This window comes from Anguilla rostrata, chromosome 2 (genome assembly GCF_018555375.3).
Source record: "Anguilla rostrata isolate EN2019 chromosome 2, ASM1855537v3, whole genome shotgun sequence".
In the NCBI taxonomy this organism is placed as follows: Eukaryota; Metazoa; Chordata; class Actinopteri; order Anguilliformes; family Anguillidae; genus Anguilla; species Anguilla rostrata.
Genome location: NC_057934.1, coordinates 45,898,539 through 45,924,689, shown reverse-complemented (window position 1 = coordinate 45,924,689; position 26,151 = coordinate 45,898,539). Strand labels below are relative to the sequence as shown.

At 53.1% G+C, this 26,151-nt stretch overlaps 1 protein-coding gene across 1 annotated transcript in view; it reads right to left on the bottom strand.

Annotated features, from left to right (window-relative positions):
• The window catches only part of sdk1b (sidekick cell adhesion molecule 1b), a 346,872-nt gene that overhangs the window by 20,373 nt on the left and 300,348 nt on the right, over positions 1–26,151 (bottom strand). Inside the window, exons 28-37 of the mRNA XM_064322539.1 lie at positions 23,611–23,859; positions 20,190–20,202; positions 12,933–12,942; positions 10,310–10,548; positions 9,003–9,204; positions 7,041–7,144; positions 6,125–6,195; positions 5,158–5,290; positions 3,288–3,344; positions 1,642–1,743 (exon numbers count right to left, since the gene is read on the bottom strand). Of these exons, the coding sequence (XP_064178609.1) occupies positions 1,642–1,743; positions 3,288–3,344; positions 5,158–5,290; positions 6,125–6,195; positions 7,041–7,144; positions 9,003–9,204; positions 10,310–10,548; positions 12,933–12,942; positions 20,190–20,202; positions 23,611–23,859 (1,180 nt within the window). The remainder of the gene's footprint in view (positions 1–1,641; positions 1,744–3,287; positions 3,345–5,157; positions 5,291–6,124; positions 6,196–7,040; positions 7,145–9,002; positions 9,205–10,309; positions 10,549–12,932; positions 12,943–20,189; positions 20,203–23,610; positions 23,860–26,151) is intronic.

Here is a 26,151-nt window from a genome sequence, read left to right as displayed (position 1 = left end):
CCCATCCCTCTCCCCGGACAGGACCGCGTTTCCCCAAAAACAGAGACATTCAAAGCGCCGTCCGACCTGTCGGTCCCGGCGATGAGAAACGCGCCCGCACACAGGACACCATCGCTCCGCGTTGCGAATCTGGCGACCGTAAATTGCGGTGAGAGAACAAGCGGAGCGGCGCGGGAGACAGGGCGCCCTCGCTGTCAGCCCCGGCTGGAATGAGAAACGCGCCCCGGCGGAACAGAAGGTCACGGCGCGGGGATGGGAGCGCGCTTATTACCCGTCTGACAGGAGACAGACGCCACCAATTCACCAATCTATTACCAGCGCCCGGGAAGAAGCCAAATGGATACCGGCCAAGCACAACCCCATTTGTCCCAATAACGGCCAGCTGGGAAACCTGGGGCTGTCAGGCCCCGGAACTTAAACACCGCTTCCACCGCGCGCGCTGGCGGGGAAATCGGCGGGTGCGGCGCAGACAGACGAGCTCTCTTAACGCACCTGAGTTTGCCCCCGCCTGCGTGCACGCGCCGTGGAATGAGCCGAGAACAGCTTCCGGAAAGAACCGCACACGACCGAACCCTCTAACTCTAATGGCCGCGCACAGCTAGCGTCGATGTAGCCAGCGTCATTAAGACCCCCCGCGGCGCCGGGCTGATTGCCGCGGCGTCCGAACCGTCAGGGCCGCTCGCGCGAATGGGCGTACAGCCGAAGGAGAGAGGAGGAGGAGGGTAGGAAAAAAGTTTCCAATAAACATGTCCTCCTGAGGCGCTGATTTATTGCGCAACTTTGGGAAACTTATTGAGATTCCGGAGGAAGAGCAATTCACTTCTGAATATGATGTATAGTCACACGCACAGACACAGAGGCATTTCCTTCGAAAACAAATCTGATTAAAAAAAGGGTAGAATTACCCGGAGAGGAGGGGAAAAAAAGAAGCGAGGGGTTGAAAAATGGACGCGGGGAGGACGCCGGCCGTAAATATGGAAGGGGGTGGCGGTGATGTATGTGGCGGACGGCGAGGAGCAGGGCGTGGTGACAGCCATCGCTCTGAGGCGGAACGCATCGCGCGCAGGGCGGGGTGGGAGGAGCCAGCCCACTGGGGGCGGGGCTAAGGGCCTCTCTCTCCTGTTTAATCAGGAGCGGAGCTGGCACTGACACGCACGGGACTCCACGCTCACATCCGTCAGCTCGCCATGAGCTCCCTCCCACCACGGACCCGCTTTCCCTCTCCCAGCCCCGAAATGCACGGCTCCTCTTTTCACCCCGGGCCATACATGCACACTCTTAAAGAGGGGATAGTTATGGAAAGATAATTACGATAAAAAATGAAACCGAGGCGGTGTCAGGCATTATCCTGATTGATGAATGGAATAACTACAGGGAGCTGAATAATGGATCATCACAAATGCTTTAATAGGGCACTAAATATCTTGAACTTATCTGAACTTCTTGCGCATCACCCACACGTTTCATTTATAAAATTGTTGTCTTACATCAAATTTGTAAATAAATGAATATATATGGGACCATTATGGTAATGACGGTGCATAAATATCCCTCAGAGACAGCGAGTTTACAGAAAAAAAGAAAAGAAAAAGAAAAGATTTTTCACTTTGATGTCACACGTAATACGGGCCCGGTTCCTACCTGCTTCTCCAACGAAAACCTCCACAGGTGCGCTGGGCGGGCTCTCGCCAATGATGTTGTAGGCTGTCATCACGACCTCATAGCGTTTGTACTTGCTCAGCTCTGAGGAGGCAAGCGTAATGAGGAAGAATGAAAACATTGGACAGTTGCCATGCCAGTACAAGTCACGCCCACGCAACCCACCAGAACACAGAAAATATTTCTGTAACACTGAAGAAATATTTTGTACTTGGAGTACGCCACACATCAGAACGTTCAACATATTTATGTATTGGATTTATTTTGATTCATCCGAAGCACTTAAATGGATGTGCTTCATTTAGAAGCCTGGATAAACCTTTAATTCATCATTAAAAAAAAACCAAAACATCCATATCCAAATACTTCCTCATTGTTTTTCTTCTTGTCGTCCCTTCAGTTATTGCTCTACCCATCATTGTGCTCTTTCAGTTTTTCCCCCTCCTAATTTCCTGGATACAAATTGTAATGTGTGGTAGCCCTCAATGTTATGCTTTTGAACACGTACGCTCAACCTGAACACTTGCCGTTGTCTGTGTACTGTCTATATCGAGAAAAGCTTGATATATGAATCTTCACTAAAAAAACAATATCCACTAGAGTTTTGGAGATAAAAGCACACTTGAAAGCACACACATTCTTCTGTTACTGTCTTTTTGTTCATTCCAAGCCTGAAACAATACCACTCTTTCTTTTCCCAAATTTAAGCCAGTGCAGGTATTGAGATAAGGATAATTGCTGAAGACCGTCATAGATCTTTATTTTCTTGTTAAGAAAACAGAGGTGCCATCAGGCAACTGTCAATAGCCAGAGCTGAGGGTGAGCTTGAGGATCTCAGAGAAGAGGAATTTTAACAAGTTTTTATAGATCTGCTCCTTCCCCTGGGAAATAGCACTGGGGACCTCCACCTCCTCCCCTGGACCCCATGCTCTGACTAACAAGCCCCTCTCCAGACTGAAAGAGCTGCAGTGCTGAGTACAGAAGGAAGTCCACCATCTGCACAGATGGTGCTTGTGGGGGCATTTCTATCTTGCTGTTTTGCCTCCTTTAAAAAAAAAACCACCATCTGGGTTGATGAATGTAGGCTTTATATAAAGGTAGGTTCCCTTGCTCGGTGTGTGCGAGACTGAGAGCTTAGCTATCGTTTGATATTTCTGTGTGAGGTTTAGAAACGGGGGAAAAAAACAGCACAGATGCCAGGTCACACTCTGTAATCAGGTGGCCTCCACGACAGCAGCCTTTCATTAACTGAGAGCGTCTTAACAAGCCGCGCTACGCCGGCGTCTCCGAATGCAGAGCGCGGTTATCGGCGCCGCGGCGCGGGGGGATCAAGCGCTCGTCTGCGCACTGGGAGAGATGCGACTGCGCACGGCACACGAAAAAAAAGACTTCTCCAGACTTCTGAGGCTCTACTGTACACCAGGGAATGTGACACACCACTGACAATCTGGAGGCTAAATTGTTCCCGGGTTCACAGACAAAATAGGCAAATTAGAGGAAGTGCTTGTTAACACAGAACAGGGTGCGCCGTTTGGGATTACGCGCTTTTGCCAGAAGGAGCATGAATATTTTGTTAAAACTTCAAAGTAAAGCACACTTAAATAGACCAGCAATTAAAAGAAACTTACGCGTTAACTCGAATTCTGTTAACAAAGCACTGCTCACAGTCTTGAAAGTGCTTTTGGCTGTTTGAGGGAAACAGAGAAAAAATAATTTGTTACATATGAGAAAAGTCTGCATCACAAAATAGCATGAAAGAAAATCATCACAAGCACGAAAATAACTACAGAAAATCTTTGCGGGTTGCCTTTCAACTTCAGTAAGTTTTCCATCTATTGATACTGGCGCACTGATACCAGATACACCATCAAATGCTTCCAAGATGGACACTGAGCTCTCGGCGAAAAAACCGGATGCAGTTACCTTTCCAATTGCCTATATCAGCATCCTTTATGGTATGCTGATATAAATACCATTCAGAGCCATTTGGACATTCCTCACGGCAACACACAACACACACGCTTCCTGTAGACTCATTTCCTCAGCTGCCGATAACAAAGTCATTACACGCCTCAGCTCGTTAGCACTTCAAAGTCACATGAATAAAGATGGCTGCGCGCGTTCGCCACGGAGCAGTGACACGGGCGTCTGTCAGGAGGTCTGGCGCGTCAGTCACATCCGAACGGCGCTAGCTCGCGAGGAAACGCATTAGGCGCCATTCCCGCTTGCTTTCGGCGCGCGGGGACGGATCGCGGCTCAGCCGCTGGTGGTGGGGTGAGGGCTGTGGCGTGGGGGGTGGGGGGGACGCGCTGTGTGGCTGTGTTGGGGTGAGGTGGGGGTGCGCGGGGCGGTGTTAATTCCGAGGCGGCGGGCGCGGGCAGCGTGGCGCTGAACACATAAGGAGTGGCACGGTACCGCGCTGCCGCCCAGAACAGTGGCACTGCACTAAACACGCCCCCAGGCCCCGCAGCTCCAGGCATGTGCGTTCTGATACCGTCAGCACCGAGCCCAGCGTGTCTGAACACATTTAATACCCGGCTGACTGTTACGGAGACGAGCGCAACAGCAGGCTCCATAATGAAGAGCTGATACTGAAGTCCCCCTCCCCATGTAGCATGGGCCTGTCATATATATACATACACTGTCTGACCAGAAGTATCTGGACCCCTCCTATTTCTCAAGGTTTGTGCTAGGCCCCTTTAGAGCCAGTGAAGGCAAATCTTAATGCTACAGCATACAATCACATTCTAGACAATTCTGTGCTTCCCCAACAGTTTGGGGAAGGCCCTTTCCAGTTTCAGCATGACACTGCCCCCGGGCACACAGTGAGGTCCGTATAAAAATGGTTTCGTCAAGAACAGTGTGGAAGAACTTGCCTGGCCTGCACAGAGCCCTGACCTCAACCCCATCCAACACCTTTGGCCCGCTCAACCATCCCAACACTTGGCCTGACCTCAACCATCCAACACTGCCGCTCACCATCCACCCTGGCCGACTCAACCCATCACACTTGCCCTGACCTCAACCCATCCAACATCGGATCATGAGCATCGCCGATCGCCACAGTGCACCTAATGCTCTTCTAGCTGTATAAAGCCTTCCCAGAAGAGTGGAGGTTGTTATAGCTGCAAAGGGTGGACCAAATCCATATTAATGCTCACAATTCTTGTGTGAGATGTTGGATGTCACATGTCCATTTACTTTTGGCCATGCAGTGTATATATAAAAACGAACAAATAAAATACACAGGAAAATATTCAATGTAAAACCAACTCTGATGGAGTACTTTTAACTGTAACAGAGTACATATTGGTTCTATTGGACTCTGTGGACCGCACAGAACTCAATCTACTTTCCACTGACGGACAGTCAAAATGTAAAATCAAGGAGAAAAACAAAAAAACAAAAAATGGAAATGGTGACCGTGGCACTGCTGAAACCAGCAGGAGGCGCAGGTGAGACCGGGCCAGAGCTGGGCCGACCCGGCCCGTTCCCCACCTGTGATCTCGGCGCGCGCGGCCGAGAGGTTGGCGGCCTCCTTGGGCTCCGCCGGGGCGCTCTCGTACTGCAGCTCGCGGTAGTACAGGCGGAACCCCACCAGCACCCCGTTCACGCTCTCCTCCTTGGGCGGCTGCAACGCGCAAAAAAGCCATTAAAGGTCACACCCTGCGCCCCGCCGCCCCGCCGCTGCTGTCACATTAAAAAGGGCCTCTTTCCAGAAGCTTCCATTCCCAACCCCGTACACATTCCCACACTCCAGCCCCATTCTGCAACAGCTAATAGATAAATAAAAGATGAGAATTAAATATGTGGAGCACCGAGTCAGGAGTTAATTAGCAAAAGTCCATTGTGAAAGTAATTAACTCACTGAGGCCCACCGCTCTATTGATAAGACTATCACATTTAGAGGAGATGATCCGAGACTCCTTAGGTCAGTGGGTAAGGGTTTCTACGGCTAATTAATGCGCCTTCTTAGTATGTACCTGTAAACGGATCGTCTGCACGATGTATATTAATTAACCAAGGCTACTCGAGATCCTTTACCTCCGAGACTGTATATCATCACCTTCAGCATGGGGCCACGGAATGCAATTCGCATAACAACGAGTACAGAACATAACATTCAGCCCTGTCTGGGCGCTGGGTCTCAGGTTTACTTCTTTCTTTTTAGAGGAAGCCTGATCAGGGGCTAATCTGGCCCATTGTGGGCTATGCCTTGGGTTGCATATAGCAGCTTACAGGACTGTCACGAATGCAGGTGTGATTGGACTACATTCACACCACTCATGACTACGCAGATTTGCTTCTTGCTTTACACGTTGCTTCTGCCCATCTATTCTGTACTTTTTTTTTCTTTATTTCAGCATTGCATATTGCCGTACTGGCAAACCGTTCACATCTGATTCAGTAAAAGGCGAATTAATAGCCAAATGCAGAGTCAGAAGACGAAATTTGGCTTACATACCTGCCACTGAACAAGGACAGAGGTCGTTGTGGATGGCTTTACCGCCAGAATAACAGGTGGTTCATCAGGAACTGCAATGAAACAGAACACACATGAGGATTTGATTCTCAATTAGTCAGGCTTCAGTTGCCCCGTCCTTAAAAGCTTTTCATCCAAACGGCAAAAAAAATAAATAAATGAAAGTCCCCTACCTAAAGTACCCTCGCTGTGAGAGGGGAAAGGGAGGGGGTGAGCGGTTGGCATGCACTTCTTGGATGAGGGAGGGGGCATTAAAATAAAAAGTCTAAAACACTGCTCTCTCTCTCGGGCTTGTTTTCACACCCAGCACTGGATGTTCGTGCCGTTTTCTCTGAATTCATGAAGGCTTTTATACACGAAAACAGGAAAAACAGCAGCAGGGTCCAATGATATAATCAGTCACACGACAGAACTCCAAGCCCAAGGCTGGTCCTCAGCTTCTCTCCCAACACCAGGCAGGCAGGCAGGCGTTAGAGGCACACCGCCTGATGCATTAGGTACAGGTGACCAGGCTCATTTCCCTCTCCGGACGCCCTGCTAATATATCTTCGGAAGTGCCAAGGTGTATTGGACATCGCTGGCCGTTACACCCCCTGATACACGCAATAAAGTGAACTACGCTAATAGATCTCTTTTATTCACGCGACAGATTGCTAGTGTGGAAATATGCAGCGATCATAAAGCGGGGAGAGAGCCGTAATGGAGTCTGCAGCCGGGCCGGCTCTGGTCCCGAGCGCCTCTCCGCGGTCACCGGGCGGGGGCCCCGAGAGCCAGAGGCCGAGCCAGGGCCCGGATCATATTTCTCTGGCGGTTAGGCGGCGGGAAACAAACGAAAGGAATCGATACTGGATCTAATAGGGTATAAAGGCCCGGGCGCGGCACCCGCGTCTCCACTCACCATCTTGTAAAGTTGTAATTGCGTCCGTCTCCTTGCTGTAGGCGCTGTCTCCGATGTCGTTAGTCGCCATCATTCTCAGCTTGTACGACGTGAAGGGCTTCAGCCTGAGAGAAGGCACAACCTTCGGGTTATTTCACATTTTCTCAAGTGCGGCTTCACTTCAAAAGCACAGAAAGATCGCCTGCGCCCGTTCGGTTAAAAAAAAGGAAGAAAAAATAAATGAAAAAAACGGCGAGCCGAGCTGCCTTCCCAGGTACCCTTTCATACAGCGGGCGGGCGCTAATGGGGGAGCGGCGCGCTGGAAACCCGAATCTCTGCCAGAAAAGCAAGAAGAAGTAAACAATCACAGGAGCACAAAGACCTCTATGTAGAGGCAAAGTCTGGGGAAAATGTTAGTTTGCTCGGATGCCCTGTGATGCAGCGAGGCAGACGACTCCGGCAGCAAGGCGGGCTTAGTTTCAGGGGAGCGAGATGGTATCGAACACGCGCACCTGTTACACGTACCGGGAAGCGTGCGGCTGATAAAAACTCACAGTGACATTTGGAGATAAGCTACTGCACGTGCTCGGGCTGCCGGTTCCTCTCTGCGACGGCGGCTCCGTCCACATAAATAAAGCACAACAGACCCGCCGCGCACGCCCGGAGAAGACGCTGAGCGTCCTCGTCCTTTCCAGCAGCTCCGCTCCCATAATTAAGAGCGAGGGGGGGGGGAAGCTGCCGAGGGACGGCAATTTGCCCCGGCAACCGAAGACTGATTGGAGCAATCACCGCGTCGGCTAATCACGGCGAGCCGGAGGAGGGGAGGGGCCTACGGACCCCAATCACCGCCGCCGCGCCGCCGGCTAGAGGACACGGCTCCGGCAGACCCTAACCCCAGCGACTGCGAGGACGGAGGCCAGCGCTAGCTTTCAGAGACGCCGGGGAGAGATTACAAATTTGCGACATGGGGGGGTGGGGGGGGGGGCGCAGGAAATGAAGGACTGACCTCCGCGCGGACACCCCTGGGCCAGGTGACCGGGGCTGGCAGAGCGCGCTGATTACCTGAGCCACCGGAAGAGCTGCGGCCCCCAGCGGCCATCTGCCCCCCCCCCGCCCCCCACCCCCCGGCCCCCCGTCTCGCAGGCCTAATCTCCACACAATCACGCCAGGCCTGCGCCATTTATCCAGCACAGCACAAGGCAAGAGAGCAATGAAATACTCATCTAAGAGAGGGGGGTAATCATAATCAAGATAAAATAGGCCTCGCAATGCATACACAGCACCAATTCACTAATGGCCACATAATCACAGCGCCAATGAAGGCAGGGGGAGGGGGTGGGAATCAAACACAATGCTGTTACCCCCTTTGTTTGTGAGGCTGCCCTGCAATCCAGATCACTGGGAGCTTTAGCAGATCATTACGGAGACAAAGTCCGCTCAGCTCTTAATAAGGCTCCTGCCAGATCATTCATAAATCGCCCAGCAGCAGCAGCAGCAGCAGCAGCAGCAGCAGCAAGGCCTTTGGCTGAGAGCCATGATGGGAGTACGAGAGATGCTCTAAGTTCACCTCCCCCCATCACTAGCATATATGTAAGGCCCGATAAGCACGCCGGTCCACCCATAAATACCCCATCAAAGGAAACGCTGCACTTTATCTCTCTGCATAAGATGGGCTTCCTCGGAATGATCTGTGAGCGCGGCTACGCAGCGGCCATCCCCAGACCCTCCCGAGACAGACTCCCCGCCCTGAGCACGCGCGCTTATTTGAAGAGGGGTGCTAAAGTCGCGCATTTATTTGAAGAGAGGTGCTAAACGGGGCGCTTATTTGAAGAGAGGTGAAGAGATAAGGCGGACAGATTGAGACGCGTCTCTGAGAGGCTGGCGGGGGCTGAGGCGCGGGCTGAGGCGCGGGCTGAGGGGGGGGCTGAGGCGTGAGACGGCGTTTTCGGCGGGGCGGGGCGGGGCGCGGGGCGCGGGGCGTACCGGTCCACCTCCCAGGAGGTGCTGTTGTGGCTGATGGCGGCGGAGTGGGTGTGCCAGTCCCCGTCGGGCAGCTGGCGCGTCTGCAGGGTGAAGTAGCGCACGGGCGAGGAGCCGTCGCCGCCGGGGACCCAGCGCAGGAGCAGCGCCCGCGACCGCACGTCCTTCTGCGGCACCGTCAGCTTCTTGGGCGGCTGGGGCCGGTCTGGGGGAGGAAGGGGGAGGGGGGACAGGGACAGGGACAGGGACAGGGACAGCCTCAAACGGTGCATCCCAACCAAGCCCCCACCGGGGGGGTCAGCTCCTCTGTGACAGCGAGAGAGCGGCGGGATCGATCGACCCCCGGCCCGCCGTGGCGTGAATAATCAGGCGGCGGGTCCCCAAAGTACGGGGCCGCCCCGTCACACCCCCCCCCCCTCCCTCCCCCAAAGTCCCTTAACACAACACCGCGTGCCGCCATCGATTTTAATAGAAAAACTCAATAGGGAGAAGCATAATTGTTTAATTTTAAAGGTAGGCCTTATTGATTGTGATTAAACATGCAGGTTGTGTAATAAAATGGCTATCGATCGGACAGGCTGTCGGTGGGTGACCTGTCTCTCACAAGTTTTTAGGGCCTGATTAATCAGCGCTCACTCCTCCGAACGCGGCCCTCCGTTACTCATCCCTCCTGCGCTGGCGTTCGAGCATTAAGGGGAGCGCGTGTTATTTTAATACGCCAGCGCGGGGCTGTAACGGGGCCGGGGCGCCCCGCTTTCTATTCAGGCGACGCCGCGCCGATCTTCACCAAAATATCCAATTTTATGCGCAGCGTAAAGATAATCAACACAAGTGGCGACCTTTCAGATTAATACAGTGGTGTTCTGCACAAGGGGACTACAAATCATTTTAAGCGTATTCTTTATTACAGTTGTCCATTCAATTACACTCGAAATCACATTCTCGGTTCTACACAAAGCTCGACGCTTCTCTTGTACAGAGTGTAAATCAAAAACGATCACGAGATTAATAAAAACGGCGCTCCGCGATACGGGATAAAAAGGTCTAATTGGATTTAAAATACCGGCTCATCCGGCATGAACACATTATTACGATCACGGAAACTAATCGCGTGAGTGCTGCTCCGCGGTGCTCACGCCAGGCAGCATCCGACAGCCGCATTAGGGCAATGACGACACAGGAAAGGGGTGCGCGGGGCCACCGCGCGGGATTAACCAGGACGGCACTTTTGAGACGGTCCCTAACCCGCGTGACTGGGCATGTGTGGCGGTGCAGACGAACGTGTCGGGAGGTCGTGCCGGCGGGGTCACCTCGTCTCTCCGTGGTGATCACCACCGCCTCCTCGGGCAGGCCCCAGCCCTGCTGGGTGCGGGCGGAGACGCGGAAGACGTAGGCCGACTCGGGGGCCAGGCCCGTCACCGTGAACTGCCGGGCGTTGGAGCCCACCTCCACCGTGGTGAACTTGTTCGGGTCACTGGCGTCCAGGCGGTAGGCGATCTGGTACCCTGTAACGAAGCCAGAGGGAAAACACACATGAGCCGCGTCCTTCCTGCAGGGGGACTCATAGCGCTCAATACCGCCAAAGTAAATTCAGCACATAGGAAACACCGTACCTCTTACCAAACAATGGAACTTCTAAGGTAAATGGTAATGGTAAATGGACTGCATTTATATAGCGCTTTTATCCAAAGCGCTTTACAATTGATGCCTCTCATTCGCCAGAGCAGTAGGAGTTAGGTGTCTTGCTCAAGGACACTTCGACATGCCCAGGGCGGGGTTTGAACCGGCAACCCTCCGATTGCCAGACAATCGGTCTTACCTCCTGAGCTATGTCGCCCGGAGGACAAGATAAAAGTGCAACCAGAAGCAATGTCTTCTTATCAAAACAACACTGCAGTCAGTAGGAAAAGCCTGATTCAGAAAAAAGGCACAACAGGAACGGGAGCACAGGAGCCACTCACAGGCCTGTGCTGCATTATCACATTTGTGCCACCGTCCAGCTCTAAGTACACTCAAGGCAACGTTTGAGACGGAAGATGAAAACTTCTGAACGCGTACGCTGGGTGCCATCACTAACCAGATTACTCCTCCGCAATTCTGTCATAATGCATTTCAGAAAATTTCTCTCTGGAGGGGGAAAAAAAGTAAAGAAAGCTTTCAGAAGCCTGCCGTAAATACAGGGGGATCCACGGCGGACAGCGCTCCGCAAGCCGAACAGTCTGAGAGCGGCCATTTAATGTTTCCCGCGTTTCCGGAACGTACTGCCCATTCGCCCCCTGACAGCATGCCCATATATGGGCGCTGCCGCCCCCCCTCGCCCACCCGCCCAGTGTTTGAAGAACGCAATCCTCAGATGCGCCGTGTCGTAAACTTGCTGAAGCCCCGTCTCAGACAGATGACATTTTATTATTGTTAAGCTGGCTCCAGGACGGGGGCTGTAGCGGAAGTGAGTGAAGGTTAAGTGGCTAATAAATGTGAGATGTGGACAGTTGGCCCGGGCGGTAAAGCCCTCATCTTCCCTGCTGGGAGTGGCCCGATCCCGCCGTTCAGTCACGCCCGATGTAAATGCCGTAACGCGGCTCGACGGAGCGCTCCGTTTATCCGCGTGCCACGCCTCCAGCGCCTCCATCGCTCTCCTCCCGCACGCCGCCGCCGCCATCCTCCCTTCAGCCGCGCGGCTGGCGAGCGGGGTCGTCCCCGGCGCGGGAGCGTCCTCCGCCGAGGAGCTTCCGGTTCATTAAAGCGCTCCCGCCGCGCGCCGTCAGCGCCGAGCGAAACAAGAGCTCCCTCAGCCGCTCTGTTTCCGGAGCTTTCCACCAGAGAGCCAGGGAAAGCCCCTGAGGCGCGGGCAGGCCGCTGCATTCTCCCTCTGTTTTCATATTACTCCAGAGCTCTGACCCGTGTCCTGTTCTCGCCCGCTACTTTGGAAAAGGTTTGCGCGGGTCCAGGCGGCAGGCCGTGTAATTGGCTGGACTGCCACCCTTACGGTCCTGGGGCTCTCATTTCCTCAACTCGTCACCCCGCTGACGGCCCGTCCCTCGGCCCGCCGGTCACGCCCAGGCGCTCGCTCTCGACGGCGGCCACGGGACGACCGGCCTGGAGGTCGCCGAGAAAAAAAAAACCGACCGCAAAAAGAACGCGGAGGAGCGCGTTTCTGGAAGGGAGGGCTGGAAACACAGACACGCAGCTCCACCAGAGCCCGCCTCTCTCCGCGTGTGTGTTCATTATCAAAATAAATACACGCGCGCTTTCAATCCAATATGGGCCGCCCAACGCCAGCCGGCACTGCATTACTTTAAATTAAAACACTCAATTCTCTTAATGGCATTAGCTCCACATGTAAAGGAGGAATCATTATGCTTAAACTCTGGCCTGATTGCCGTGGCAACCTTCTGTAAGCCGGATAATAAAAAGTGTGGGCTGTGTGCAGGGCCAAAGAGAACGGAAAGGCAGCGACGCTGAAGCAGCGCATTCTCATTAACCCACTCCCGCCTGCCCCGCACACTCCCTAACCCCAAACACGCGCCTTCCCTGCGTCACAAGAAGAGTTCAGCCGGCCTGAACGCAGCGAACGGCCACGTGTGCAGCGATACCGACCAGGAGGACACGCTGCTCGAGGGCGCCACCTGGAGCTCACCTAATGAATAACGGTGTGAGAGGGAGGGGTAATAGAGGGCTGGGAACAGAGAAGCTAAACGAACACTGTGGCTCTGGACGCAGTTCACACCGCTCCAGATCCGGAGGCACATTCGTTACTCACACCCGGTCCAGCCGTGCGGTGATACTGTGAAATACGCGAGAACGGCAAACAAGCTCGGGCTGTCAGAGGGACGCGCCATCGGCACAGATCAGACAGGGGCACCTGACGGCATTAGGCTGGCGCGCGGTAATGCGGCGGGCCGACCCGATGCAGAGGCGTAATCCTCTCACGACGGGCGCTGCCCTTAATCAGAATGTGAGATATCAACTCCCCCCGAGTCAAGGAGATTGAAACTTCTGACCGAAGCCCGTCAGTCTGTTTGTCAACTTGTCTCTGCGCGGGAAAAGGAAAGCATGTGAAGTAAGCGGGGCGGTGATTTTGGCCAAGCGGCCGCGGCCTCTGATCGGCTTAGCGGGAGGCGTGGACCCCGCCCCGTCGGGCCCCTGCGTCGGCGTTCACTCCGGGGCCCGCTCTCCCACGGGGGTCCACATTCTCGGCCCTTTGAAGTCACATTCAGTTCCGTGCGGGACGCTGGGTTCCCTGGCTCTCTCTCCCCTCCTCCTGTCTCGCCCACAATCCCGTGCGCTCTGCGGTTCGGCTCACATGACCGTCTGGGCGCCGGACCCGGGTCCAGATTTCAGAAGGATTACTCGGCGTCGCGTTTAAAATCCGAGCTCCGCTGCGAGCGGCCGGTCTTCTCGCCCAAGCCGGAGACAGAAGGGTCCGGGGGTTTGGGCGAGGAAGCTGATTTTCAATGACTTCCAAAACAGGATTAAAGCGCGGGCCCGGCTGCGAACAGGACAGGCTCTACAAGACTCCGGCAGAAGCACGCGCGCCACGCCGCATTCCAACGAGAAGAGGAGCGGAGCGGAATTTAGGAGGACCGAGACAGAGACGCGGACGTGACCCTTTTATCCCCTCGGGCCGTTTACGCGAGACGCACCGCTCCAGAGTCCCCCCCCCCGCGCTCGGTGCCCGGCCCGTCTGATGGAGTGCTCCTCGGCGCGGGCCGGGACCGGCTCCAGGACCCCACGGGTACTTTATGGCTGCAGAAGCGCGCGTCGTGCAGCCCGACCGAAGCCGGGCCAGAACTCACACTGCCACGGCGCTCATTAGAGCTTTAAAAAACGCGCCCGTCCATTTCTCATCCGGCCCCTGGCGCGGCGGCGCGTTCCCTAACCGCTCGCGGGGTCTCCTCCGCTGCTCTCACTTCAGAAACGTTCTCATACCGCCGGCGTTAAATTCGCCCGTGGCTACATGCTGGCACTGCCCTACAGGGAGGCCCCATTAATCAATGCTAATGGCACATACGATGCACGTCAGTATGCATGCAGACAACAGCAGAAGCACATGACTGATTACTGAGCACGTGCGGCATGTATGCAGTCTGACAGGCCCTATGCATTTCCCCCCATCAACCAGCCCATAAAAACACCTTGAGGCGGAGATAAAATTACTGAAAGACGTTCCGCAGCTCACATCAACAAACAGACGCCGTGTCATTTTTTCTGCCCAATGTTTCACCCAATGGTTAAATGGCAGAGCTCAATTCAAATTCTCGACAAACTGTTCCAAACTGCATAATTCAGCAGGTACAAAGTAGACTGAAGCTATAAACCCTCTACTTCCTGTTAGCACCCAGGGAACATATTTTATCTGCTCTTTCCCCCCCCCCCGCCCCCCCCGTATGAATCAGCCTCAGCGCTGAGGTACAGCCTGCTGTTATTCTGCAGCGGTGTGATTCAATGCAAGCTGGCAGTCAGCTTAATCATATTACTGCGCCCACATTGCCCCTCTCCCGCTCTCCAGCCGGGATTATTCACCGGCGCCATTGCCACGTTTCCAAAGGTAAGCACGCACCGCCGCCGCGGCGATCCCTCAACCCGCGCGTCAGAGGGGAAAACGCTGATTCCTCCCCGCCCTCTAAATCAGGGCCGTTCGGACCGTCAAATTTTGCCAAAATCGCAATTTGTACCCGGCCAAGAAAAAAAAAAACGCTTTCCACCTCGGGCCCCCGAGGGAACAAATGCTTTAAAGCTGCGTGCGTTTTAGCACCTGGAGTAAGCCATTTATAACTGGCCTAACCGCCACCGCGCCAGCGCCCTTTGTCCCCGGGCCGACATAAAACCCGCCATTAACAAAACTCTTTTAACTACGCGGCGGCGACAGGCTTTATCCCCGGCCCCTCCCCGCCGCGCCCGTCGATACTCGGCCCCGCCGGCTCCGCAGCACCCGCACCCCCCCAAATTCCAATTAATGTGGGAGAGAGAGAGGCGGGCGGGAGCCGGGGGGCCCAGTGCAGGGGAGGGCTGTTCAGACGTGGATGTGTGTGAGGCGGGGGCGGGGGGGGGGGGGGCTTGAGGGGGAGGGGGGATACACCTACACAGGAGGTATCTGTCAACTCGCTACTCTATCTGACAGGGCCCTAACAGCTCCACCCCTCTCCGATCCTGAACGGCTGGGCGACACCACACACCTGACACACCATAGGGCAGGGACTGGGAAACGGAGGAATACTCACATCGAAGACGCACGTCCTTTATACACAAGAAGACCACACCTTCATAATATCACAGGAAGACCCGTCCTCAAATATCACATAGAAACCCACACTCCTTCATATACACAACAGAGACCACCTTCCTCAACCACAGAACCCCTCCCTCTAATTCCACGAACCACCCCTCATATTCAACAGACCCTCCTCATATACAACGAGACCACCCTCCTTCATATCACAAAGGGAAGACCCCACCTGTCCCTTCATAACATCAGCAGGGAAGACCCCACACCTCTCCCCTCAATATCACAACAGGGAGACCCCACCTTCCCTTCATAATATCCAACATGAGACCCCCTCCCCCTTCATAATACACACAGTGGAAGACCCCACCTCCCCCTCATAATATCCAACTGGGAAGACCCCACCTCTCCCCTTCATAATATCACAACAGGGAAGACCCCACCTGTCCCCTTCATAATATCACAACAGGGAAGACCCCACCTCTCCCCTTCATAATATCACAACAGGGAAGACCCCACCTCCCCCCTTCATAATATCACAACAGGGAAGACTCACACTTCTCAAACCTTCCTAAGAATGTTTGAAATGTGCCACACCAGAGAATTTACAAGCGAAACCGAACATCATCATAATTCAGGGCTATCTTCAGCAATATAACGATCCCTTACACATTATACAATGAATGGGTGTAGAGAGCAGTGAACAAACCAATATGTAAAGCGCAGAGAAATGCACTAATGCGTATGTCAGCTGTCTAGCTGAAATCATTCTGAAAGAGGGTATCCTTGCATTTAAATTTAATCGCTCTGTAAAACGGCATGAAGAATATCTTTAAATATTTTAAAACAACTGTCAGCGGCTGCTTGGCCTTCACAAAGTCTTCTTTCCCCAAAGATAAGCTGAAACATTTTATAAAAATGGTGAAATCCATGAACATGCCCATTAGAGCCTTATTATCCACACCGAATATATCCGCTGCTGGAGGACTCCGGCGCTGCTCCCCCGAACAGGCCCATAATCCCCTGCCCGGGCTCCCAACCGAGGTGGGGAAAAAACGGGCTTCACACCGCCGACCGCCCCGCCAGCTCAGCGCAGCGCTGACAGGGGTCTCCCAGGGGGACGGGCCGGTCGTCATAAAGCAGCCCCCCCCCCCAACCCAACAGCGCCAGCGGCGACGGAGCCTCGCTGAGCCCACACCTTTGGGCCCGGCCGCTCCGCCAGCTCTCCGGGGGCCCCGGCTTGATTCCCCGCTCTCGCCGGTGACTGACGCGCGGCGGTGACGGCGGCTACTCCGCGGCGGTTCTGACAGCGAGGTACCTGTCAGTCACAGGCTGACGAGCCGGGGCCCGGGAAGCTCAGAGAGCCGGGGAGTCCCGCTGAAAGTGCACCTGACACCGCAACACACCAGCGCTCACAATCACAGGGGCCCCGTCGGGCCGGGAGACTGGAGGAGCGCCGCCTCACATCACACAAACCTGATCAGGCTCCGCCGTTTGTGTACCTGCTGCAGCCCTCACAAAAGAGATGACACGCGCGACACTCCGCAGGGCCATTTCCATGGCGACTGGCAGACCGCGCGTGCATGCGCAGCTCTGAGCGCTGTTCTCCCGATGGGAGGGGGGCTGGATGCGCTCGGCAGAGTGGGCCCGAGGCTGAGGGAGCGCTTTCGGGACCGGAGCTGTTAAGAGCACTCATCCCCACGCCGCCATCACCGCCGTCCCGCGGACCCAGCGAGACGCTCTACTCCTGGGGAGGCTCCCGGTGCCTGGCACACCCGCGCTCTGACAGAGGAGGAGCTTGGGGTGGGGGCGTAGTTACGGGGTGAGGCCTCGGGACGGCCTACCGCTTCTCGCCCAGCTCGCCGAACCCGCCCGCGCCGAGCGCCTTCGCCATGGCGACCGGGAGGTCCGGGGCCCCGTGCGGGACCTTTGGCCGCTTCACATTTAACCGCTTCATTACGCCCACAGCGTTAATGCGTCTGACATTTGGGCCGGCTCCGTGGGCGGGGGGGCCGGGGCACGGGCGGCGCGGGGGCGCGGCCGGGGGCGACTTCGCCGTCCGCGCCGCGTCCCCGGCCCTCCATCATCGCCCGCTGATCGCCCCGCGCGAACAAAGGCGGCGCGGGGTGCGACGGGCCGACCCGTGCCGGAGTGATTAATGCCGTGCCCTTCCCCAGGAGACAGGGTCTGTCACCGGGATAAAGGGGATAACGCTCGGCGGTGAGCTAATGGAGGGGGAGGGGCCTCTGCCTTCCCCCCGCCCCCTCGGCCTCAGACGCACCCGCGCCTCCCGCTCACGGGGGCTTACGCAGTCGACCAACCACCACGCTGGCGTCGCCGTCCTTCTCCTGCTTCTGTTCAGAGGCTTCCGGAAGGCTGCGGAGTCATTTATGAGCGAACCCGCGCCCTTCGCAAAATCACACGGCCCTCCCCCGCGGATCAAGAGATGAGAGCCATCTACACTCTTCCGTCATCTTACCCCAGCAATTACTAACCCGGGTCACCTTCCAGTAAAGACTGCTTGTTTTTTTATTTTCCTCTCCCAGACGTTAACCTTTACTTAAGTGTTCTAAGGTACCAATCAAGAGAACACTGTTTTTACAGGCCTGTCTGAAAGGCCTTCTCACTCTCCCGGGGCGAGAAGTCACACGAGCACAAAGCAGGAAAAACACTGGGCCTCTTCTTTCTGGGGAGGGGAATCTCCTCACACACTTACTAAATCACAATCAGGGAAGGCTACTAAAGATGGATCTTTGAGCCCTTTCTGCAGAGAGTCACGGTGTAGATACATTTTTCACTGAGAGCACGCTACACCATCAACCGTCTCCAAATGCTTGTATCTGCAGACTTGGAGCCGGAACAGCGAAGCCCAGCTGAGCAGCTACGCCGCGCGGTGCAGACCGCTTTAATTAAACGCGGCTTCGCTCGCTACCCAAGCCATCTCCAGCCCCATCGTGATTCTTGAATTTCGGCTCTCCGCAGGCCGTCACAGAGTGGGTGAGGCGGCCGCCGCGGGGAGGGCGGCGAGGAGAGTCCCCCTGGCAGACGAGCGGGTCTCCCGGAGGCCTGTCCCGCACCCCGCTCCCCGCGGCTCCGCCCCCCGCTGATGTCATCGTCCGCGCTTCAGCCCTCTCCGCCCTGCCTTACCGAGCCCCGTTTAATTACCCACAATGCAGCCGCATAAACCTGCAGGGCGGGAAACCCGAGCTCGTCGGATCGATGCCCGTTTTCCTGCTTGCATATTAACAGCATAATTAAACGGCAGCGGTAATGCCTCAGAGTGGCTCGCGTCTGGCCGCCACGTCACTCCTCACCCCAGAAGGGAGCTGGAGGAACCCAGCCGTTTCGCCGCTTTAACCAAAGTTTATTGAATTAAGTAAAAATGAGGTGTCCATCCTGTAAGCCGAGCGATTAAGATATTTCATCATAATGCTTCATTTGCTCGTGATAATTAGAGAAAAATCAATGGTCTTTTTATCAGTCATTATTACAGCTCGAGAAAAAAAAAAGTGGAAAACTAATCCAATTATCTGGCATAATTATATCTGCCGTTGGGTTGAGACGAGACATCACCTTCGATTAAACTCTCCCTGCAGCTGCGCGCGGCCCAGCGCCTGACCACCTCCCGCGCAGGCGGGGCCCAGGCGTCGTTCTCACGGAAACCCAATCGTGCCACGCGGCCCAGCGCCTGACCACCTCCCGCGCAGGCGGGGCCCAGGCGTCGTTCTCACGGAAACCGAATCGCGCCGCCGAATCTCGCCTGGCGCTACCGTCTGGCAGGCTGGTGACAACCGCGCGCGGAAAACGGAAAACGTGGCACAAGCGGAGACAGAGGAACCGGATGAAGCGAGCGACCCGACCCGCACACGCGCCGCCTCTGCGTCAGACACTGCTGATGTGCCGCTTAGTCCACAAGCTGCTTTCACTTCTGAGCGATAGCGGTGAATAAATATTAAATTTAACACCTAAATATAGGTAAATGTGGAAGCACTAGCTATGCTGTTACAGTCCAAACCTTTGGTACAGGTCACTGGATTAGACATCGCCAGGCTGAACAGCTGGACGCTCCACAGGCAGTGAAGCCACGCCTTCACCTGCACTGGACTAGGTGGGGCCACACGGGACAGGTAAAGCTCATCTGTATGAAAGGCGGTTTAGACGCACTCGTCCCCCGGGTAGACGCCGGTTGTCACGGCGCGGTGCGCTAGGCTACGCGGAGGCTACGCGGGCTCTGGGAGCCGCGCGCGCGGACGTGCTCGCAGGCATCGCCTCCAGAATAGCGAGCGGCGGCGGCAGATGCGTATCTCTGGGGAGGGGGGGTGAGACGGAGCGCAGGCGGGCTGAGCCAGCTGTTCCCGTCCGCCCTCGCCGAGCGCTGATTGCTTGGAGCGCTCGCGTCGGGGCAGGGTCAGGACGCTAAGTTTAATCTGCTGCTTCCTTGCTGACGAGAAGTGGGGAGCAAACTGGCTTTATCTTAATCTCTGCGACTCTTCCATTTGGCTCGACACCGCCAGCAGGCCTTGGCGGCTTAAGACAGGTTAAGCCGCCGTGATTGCGCCACCGTTCCAGAAGTGCAGCTCTTGTGCGGAGGAAATGAGGGGGGGGGGGGGGGGCACACGCTTGGCAAACATTTGCGTGGGTTTAGCAACGGACTGGAACAGAAGCAGCTCTGCGGGGACGCCCGCTACAGCGAACCCTCACCCAAGATGCTAAAAACCCTCACTGAGAGAACACTAAGCACTCCAAGGCTCCGCAAAGCATCGCTATGTCAACTGTTGCTAATTCAGCTTTGCACACTGCGCGGAAGGAGATCCGCACTAATAGTCGCAATAAAGCCAGAAACAAAAGGAATAATGTCAAATGTGTGCACGTTTTTAATGTGTACATATTTTATGGAAGCTAAAGCAGGCATTTGGCCTAGATTTATTTGGGTATTAAAGTATTTATGCCTTTCTGTTTATGAGAACAGATGATTCTAATCTTCCATTCGTTACAGTTGAGCCTCTGGGTATCTCTTCCTCATTTCATTACATAAATAGATATCAAACTGATTTCTGGGGTTAATTATACAGCCATAGAGTATTATGCTGTGTGATATCATCAAGTGTACGTGCAAGAAAACCGTATTAAAAATGCAGTAATTTCAGTCGCATGCTGGATGTGGATTGTGTGGTTTTTTTTGGTGCAGCGACACAAAGAGATTTTACACGCCCGTATGAGCGGAGCGGAGCCTCAGAGGGGCCTTGCAGGCGGCGGGAGCAGAAAGGAGAAGCTGAACGGCATGTCGCCGAGACTTCCTTCAAAGAAATTAGCATTAAAAATGGAAATAAACCCAAGAAAAAGAGTCTTCGAGCAGAAACGCCTTCTCTTTCCCGCTGCAACAGTACACAGAGGCTACACATTGATCTTTGGAGCTGGAGTACTTCCCCAGCTACTGACTAGTCTGTTTTTGATCAGAGAAAACAAAGAAAAGAGTTCCCTTTTTTCCGGGGTATCATAAATTTATAATGACAAAATCCTGGTCTTTCTTCAACGATACTTGCGCTCAAGCACTGAAAGATAAAGGAGGGTGCGGGTGGGGGGGGGTCTTTCTGGGCATGTGCACAACCCGTAGTATTCCAGCTCGGGAATATTAACAAAACAACAAAACATTTATGTTTACTCTAGACAGCATATATGTACATGCAATTATATACGTGTGTCGAAACTAAACACGCTTTACTTTGTAGGAGTGCTCCAGTGCCTAGTTTAGGTAGTCTCTCTGAAGAGCCAGGGTATATATTTGTTGCTATATGCACAGCCCCATAGTGACAGCCCCATACTGACAGCACTTTCTCTCTTTTATAAGCTTTGACTGTTGCGCGCGAGATACTCTCTATTTCATTAACGAAACCCATTTCCAGGAACATACATGACGGAAATAGCACTAATCTAGAGCCAGAAGATGTCTTGAACAATTTCAGTTATCTTTAAAAGCCAGGAAAACAAAGCAAGAGCACATGTCAATAATATAACCCAAAAGAGGGGTAAAATACATTAAGCATATTACGCTGGAGCTACAAGGCGACACAAATTGCGAATCTGTAATCCTCTCGGTGAATGCATTCACATCTTCGAGATTAGGCTTTGAAAACGGGTGCTAAAAAGAACATGTAATTTCCTTTGAATTCTGCTCTCCCCCTGCGGTGATTAGGCAGCCCTCCAATATCAGGTTCTGCACGGTTACTTTTGTGTTTGCGGAATCCGGTCTGCTGAAGGCTCATTATTTGCCATCACGGTTTTACATTTCTCCGCGCCGACGTCGGAAAGAAACTTTCCTTCCGGAACTTTCCGCGGCCGGCTGCGCGTGTGTTGCCGAGGCCGGGACCTGCCGCTGCGTTTCCGCTGCCTTCTCAGCGCCCCGCGACGCTCGTATATCCGGACCCCTTGGTTAGTCAGGGCGGATGACGGCTTAATATGCGTTCTTTATTTGAACGCATCAGAAAACGGAAAGCCGGTCCGACTCCCAGCGAACGCAGAGCCGGTCACGTTTACAGCCAGCCTTCACACCCGAAGCTTTATGTAATCTTCACAAACGCCGCAGAAAAGGTAAGCAAGATATACACTTTCAATTACTATTTTAATACTGACCGAGGCGGCCTCGCTCCGCAGCCTCGCCGCCGCAGTAAAGGGACCGCGCGCGCACGAGAGCCATGAAAAGAGGGCTTCTGGGATACCGTAAATAAGGGCAGAGCGCTGCCACGTCGTAGCCCTGCTGCAGAATCGTTAAGTGCTTCAATGAACAAACAACGCGGGCTCCTCTCCCCTTTACGGCGGGAGGCGGAAGACGTCGCCGCGGTTACAGTGCCGCCTGCTCGGGGAACACTTAAGGCTCCGTCTCCCAGCGGTTGTCACGGTGAGAGCCAGGCCTGCCCCTGCATGTCGGCTCGGCTAATAGAGGGAAGAAACACGACGTGAGACCAGCCGTCCCCGCTCTCCACCCACCGTCTCTCCCAGGAGGGGAATGCGCACGACCTCCATGTGCTATCTGTGCACCCAGCACAGTGTGTGTGTGTGTATGAGAGTGTGTGTGCGTGTGGTGTGGTGTGGGTTGTGTGCGTGGTGTGTGTGTGTGTGTATATGTGTGGAGGTTGTGTGTGTGTGTGAGTGTGTATGAGAGAGTGTGTGTGTGTGTGCGTGTATCTGTGTGCGAGCGTGTGTGTGTGTATCTGTGTGTGAGCGTATGTGTGTGTGTGTGTGTGTGCATGTGTGTGTGTATATGTGTGAGTTTGTGTGTGTGAGTGCGTGTGCGTATGTGTGAGTGTGTGTGTGCGTGCGCGTGTGTGCATGTGTGTGTGAGCGTATGTGTGTGTGCGCGTGTGTGTGCATGTGCGTGCGAGCACGTGTGTGAGTGCATGCGTATGTGTGTTTGTGAGTGCGGATGTACGTTTGCATTTGTGAGCGCGATTGTATGTTTTGCGCGCGCTGGTGCTTTGAAGCATGCCTCGCGTGTGAGAGCGTGTGGGGTGTAGGCGTTAAACAAAGTGAAGTTAAGAACACTTGTCTTTCTCTGAGGAAGGGAGAATCGATTTTTGGATCTTACAGACAAATTTCTTTGTTTTTTATTTAATAATGAAATCAGGCCAGGGCATTTAAAATATAATGCCTCTTGCATTTTGAAACTGATGAAGCTGATCCATACTGAATGATTTGCAAGGTAACATTCATTGACTGCACATTTGATTGCTGCTTAAACTAATGGTTCCCCTTGATTGAACCTAAAGTACAAAAGAAATTATTATAATGATTTTCCCACAGACTCGGTCCTACAGGTGTAATGAAAACAGAGCTGTGCAGAGAATGGACTAAAGCAGATAGTCCACCAAGATGAGCTGGACAGGGCATCACACAGTACTGGGGCATCATATAGCACTAGCGAATCATACAGCACCAGGGCATCAGTCAGGAGGACTGGGGCATCACACAGTACTGGGGCATCATATATCACTAGGGCATCATACAGCACCAGGGCATCACACAGTACTGGGGCATCATACCGCACTAGGGCATCACACAGTACTGGGGCATTATACAACACTATGGAGGGCATCACACAGGAGGACTGGGGCATCACACAGTACTTGGGAATCAGACAGGAGGATTGGGGCATCACACAGTCAGGGCAGGGAGACAGACAGTGTGGAGCATGGAAAGCTGGGAAGGGTGTGCAGGAGGCTGACTGTTGAGCAGTGCTAAAATACTGCAGTTACAGAGCAGAGACAGGACCAGCTAAGCACCGGGGAGTGTGCACTGGGCATAACACCAGCAAACGCTTCACACAGGGGCTGATGGGAAGGGAAGTCAAGAGCTCATTAAAGGCAGTCCTGAGCTGCAGCCCCAGACCTCAGCTCCAATCACCCTCTGCGCCGGGGGCCTGAGCTGAAGTGGCAGAGCAGGAGCTGGCCTACCGTCATCCTTTGATCTCTCCAGGACAGGGGGGCTGCTGGGCTCTCCGTCCCCAATGCGGGTGAAGGCCAGCACCTGGATCTGGTACAGGACGTATTTACGCAGGTTCCTCAGCAGCACAGACTGCGTGAGGTTCCCCTTCACCATGTGCACCTGGGGCTCAGCCTCCGAGTCCTGCTCCTTATACAGCACCTGGAGAAAGAGAGATGCACACACAAACGTGAGCACACACACACACACAGACGCGCACGCACACACACAGAAACGCACACACACAGTCACGCTCACGCACACACACAGACACGCGCACGCACATACAGATAAATACACACACACACACAGACACAGACACGCGCACGCACACACACAGACACGCACACACAGATAAATACACACACACACAGACACGCGCACGCACACACACAAATAAATAAATACACACACACACACGCACAGACATTCGCACACGCGCACACACACGTATGCACAGACAAACAGAAACAAACACAAGCACAAGGGCACAATTAAGAATGGCAATCAATTTGCCTGACGTTTCCAACCAATTTCACTACTAAAGCACCAGGTGACAATGCACACAGCCTGATTATTTAGCACCTCCACCATCTGTTGAGTGCCTCCCAATTCATCTCAACACATGGTGGCGTCAGATGCCTGAGGGTGATATAAGGAATTGCTGTTGGATTGTAGCTGAGGAAAATTACAGTATGATTTAGGGCAGGTGCATTTCTGGACACCCAGCTTAAAGGACTATAACTTTGTTTCCCCCGGAGGCTGTATTTCCAGGCTGATCTCATCTGAAGTATCTCCAGACCCGCTGGAGTAAATACACGGCCACCCAGTACTTCCTCTTCCTTCACAATTCAGTACATGTGCCCAGGCTTCTCTTGTGAAGCCATACTCAATGAATGACAGTGATATTTATGTGCTTAATTAGCAGAGTTATTAATATAATATGTTAGGGGGAAAATATCACGGCATAATTCCATGTGCTCGGCTGCAGAAAATCGCACCTGGCGCTTTTCGGCTGACTGTGCAGAAATGCATATTTAGCTTTAACTCTCCGACATAAAACATATGTCAGACGGAGCTGACGTCTGAAGGTCCCGTTTGGACGATATGAGCGAAGCAGTACCGTGAATTATGTGCTCCCCTTTGCTTTTGACACACCCAGTTCCCTTATGTAATTGCACTCAGCATAAAACTGCACTAGCTGTGCCGAACAAATGGCTTCTCACTTATATGCGTTTCCCCCAGAAAGACAGTGGAAGGTTTTCAATTAACAGAATTACTAATCTGATCATTTAAAAAATGGTATGAATAACAATAATAGAGATATTTGACAAAAATGCACTTACTTGAAAAAACCTAAAATAGCAAATACAATTTACTGAGTGTATAATTTCGACATGATTTAAAAAATTAAATAAATCTAGGCATGTAGAACTTTTAAAGCCATATATATTCTACAATTAATATTCCAGGGATAGCAGTTTACTTTGATTCCAAGGCAGAAACCCCACTATCTTTTAAAGTAATATTTCTGAACAAGATGATGTAACTGTGTATCTACAACATTGCAATATTTCCCAAAATCTTGAGATGCTAAAATCAAATATGAACTCTGAAAGATTACATATTGGAAGACAGAATGTCTACAGTGCAGTCTGAGTATTTGGACAGTGACACAATTTTTGTTCTTTTGTCTCTACTCCATCATGTTGGATTTCAAATACAATGAGGAATATGAGGTAAAAGAGTGGACTGTCAGCTTTAACTTGAGGGTATTTACATCCATATTGGGTGATCTGTGCAGGAATTACAGCCCTTTTTACAGATAGTTGCACCCATTTTAGGGGACCAAGTGTAATTGCACAATTGGCCGCTCAAATTGGCCACTTCTTGGCCAGCTGTGTGTCTTCGCATGATTAGTTAATGCCCAGAAAGCTAAAGGTCCAGAGTAGTTCCATCTGCATTCAGAATCTTGCTGTTGTCTCTCAACATGAGGACCAAAGAAGTGTCAGTGCCAGTAAAGCAGGCCATCGGGCTGAATAATTAAGATAAATTGATCAGACATAGTCAAAACAATGAGTGTGTCAAAATCAGCTGTTACATTGTTAAGAAGCAAAACACACGGGTGAGCAAATGACCTGGTAGAGCACGAAAAACCACTGTAGATAACCAAAGAATACTTTCAATTTTGGAGAAAAACCACTTTTCAATTGTCGAATGGACCAAGAACACTCTCCAGGATGCAGGCAAAGAGAAGACTACACCAGCATAACCTCAGAGGGTTCATCACAAGAACAGCCTCAAAAACAGAATGGTCAGGTTTGTTAAAAAAATACCTTAAAAAAAACATACTGAAACATACTCTTATGGACAGATGAGATGAATAATAACCTGTACCAAAGTGATGGAACGAAAAGTGTGGATAAAGAAAGGAACCGCTCCTGATCCAAGCAT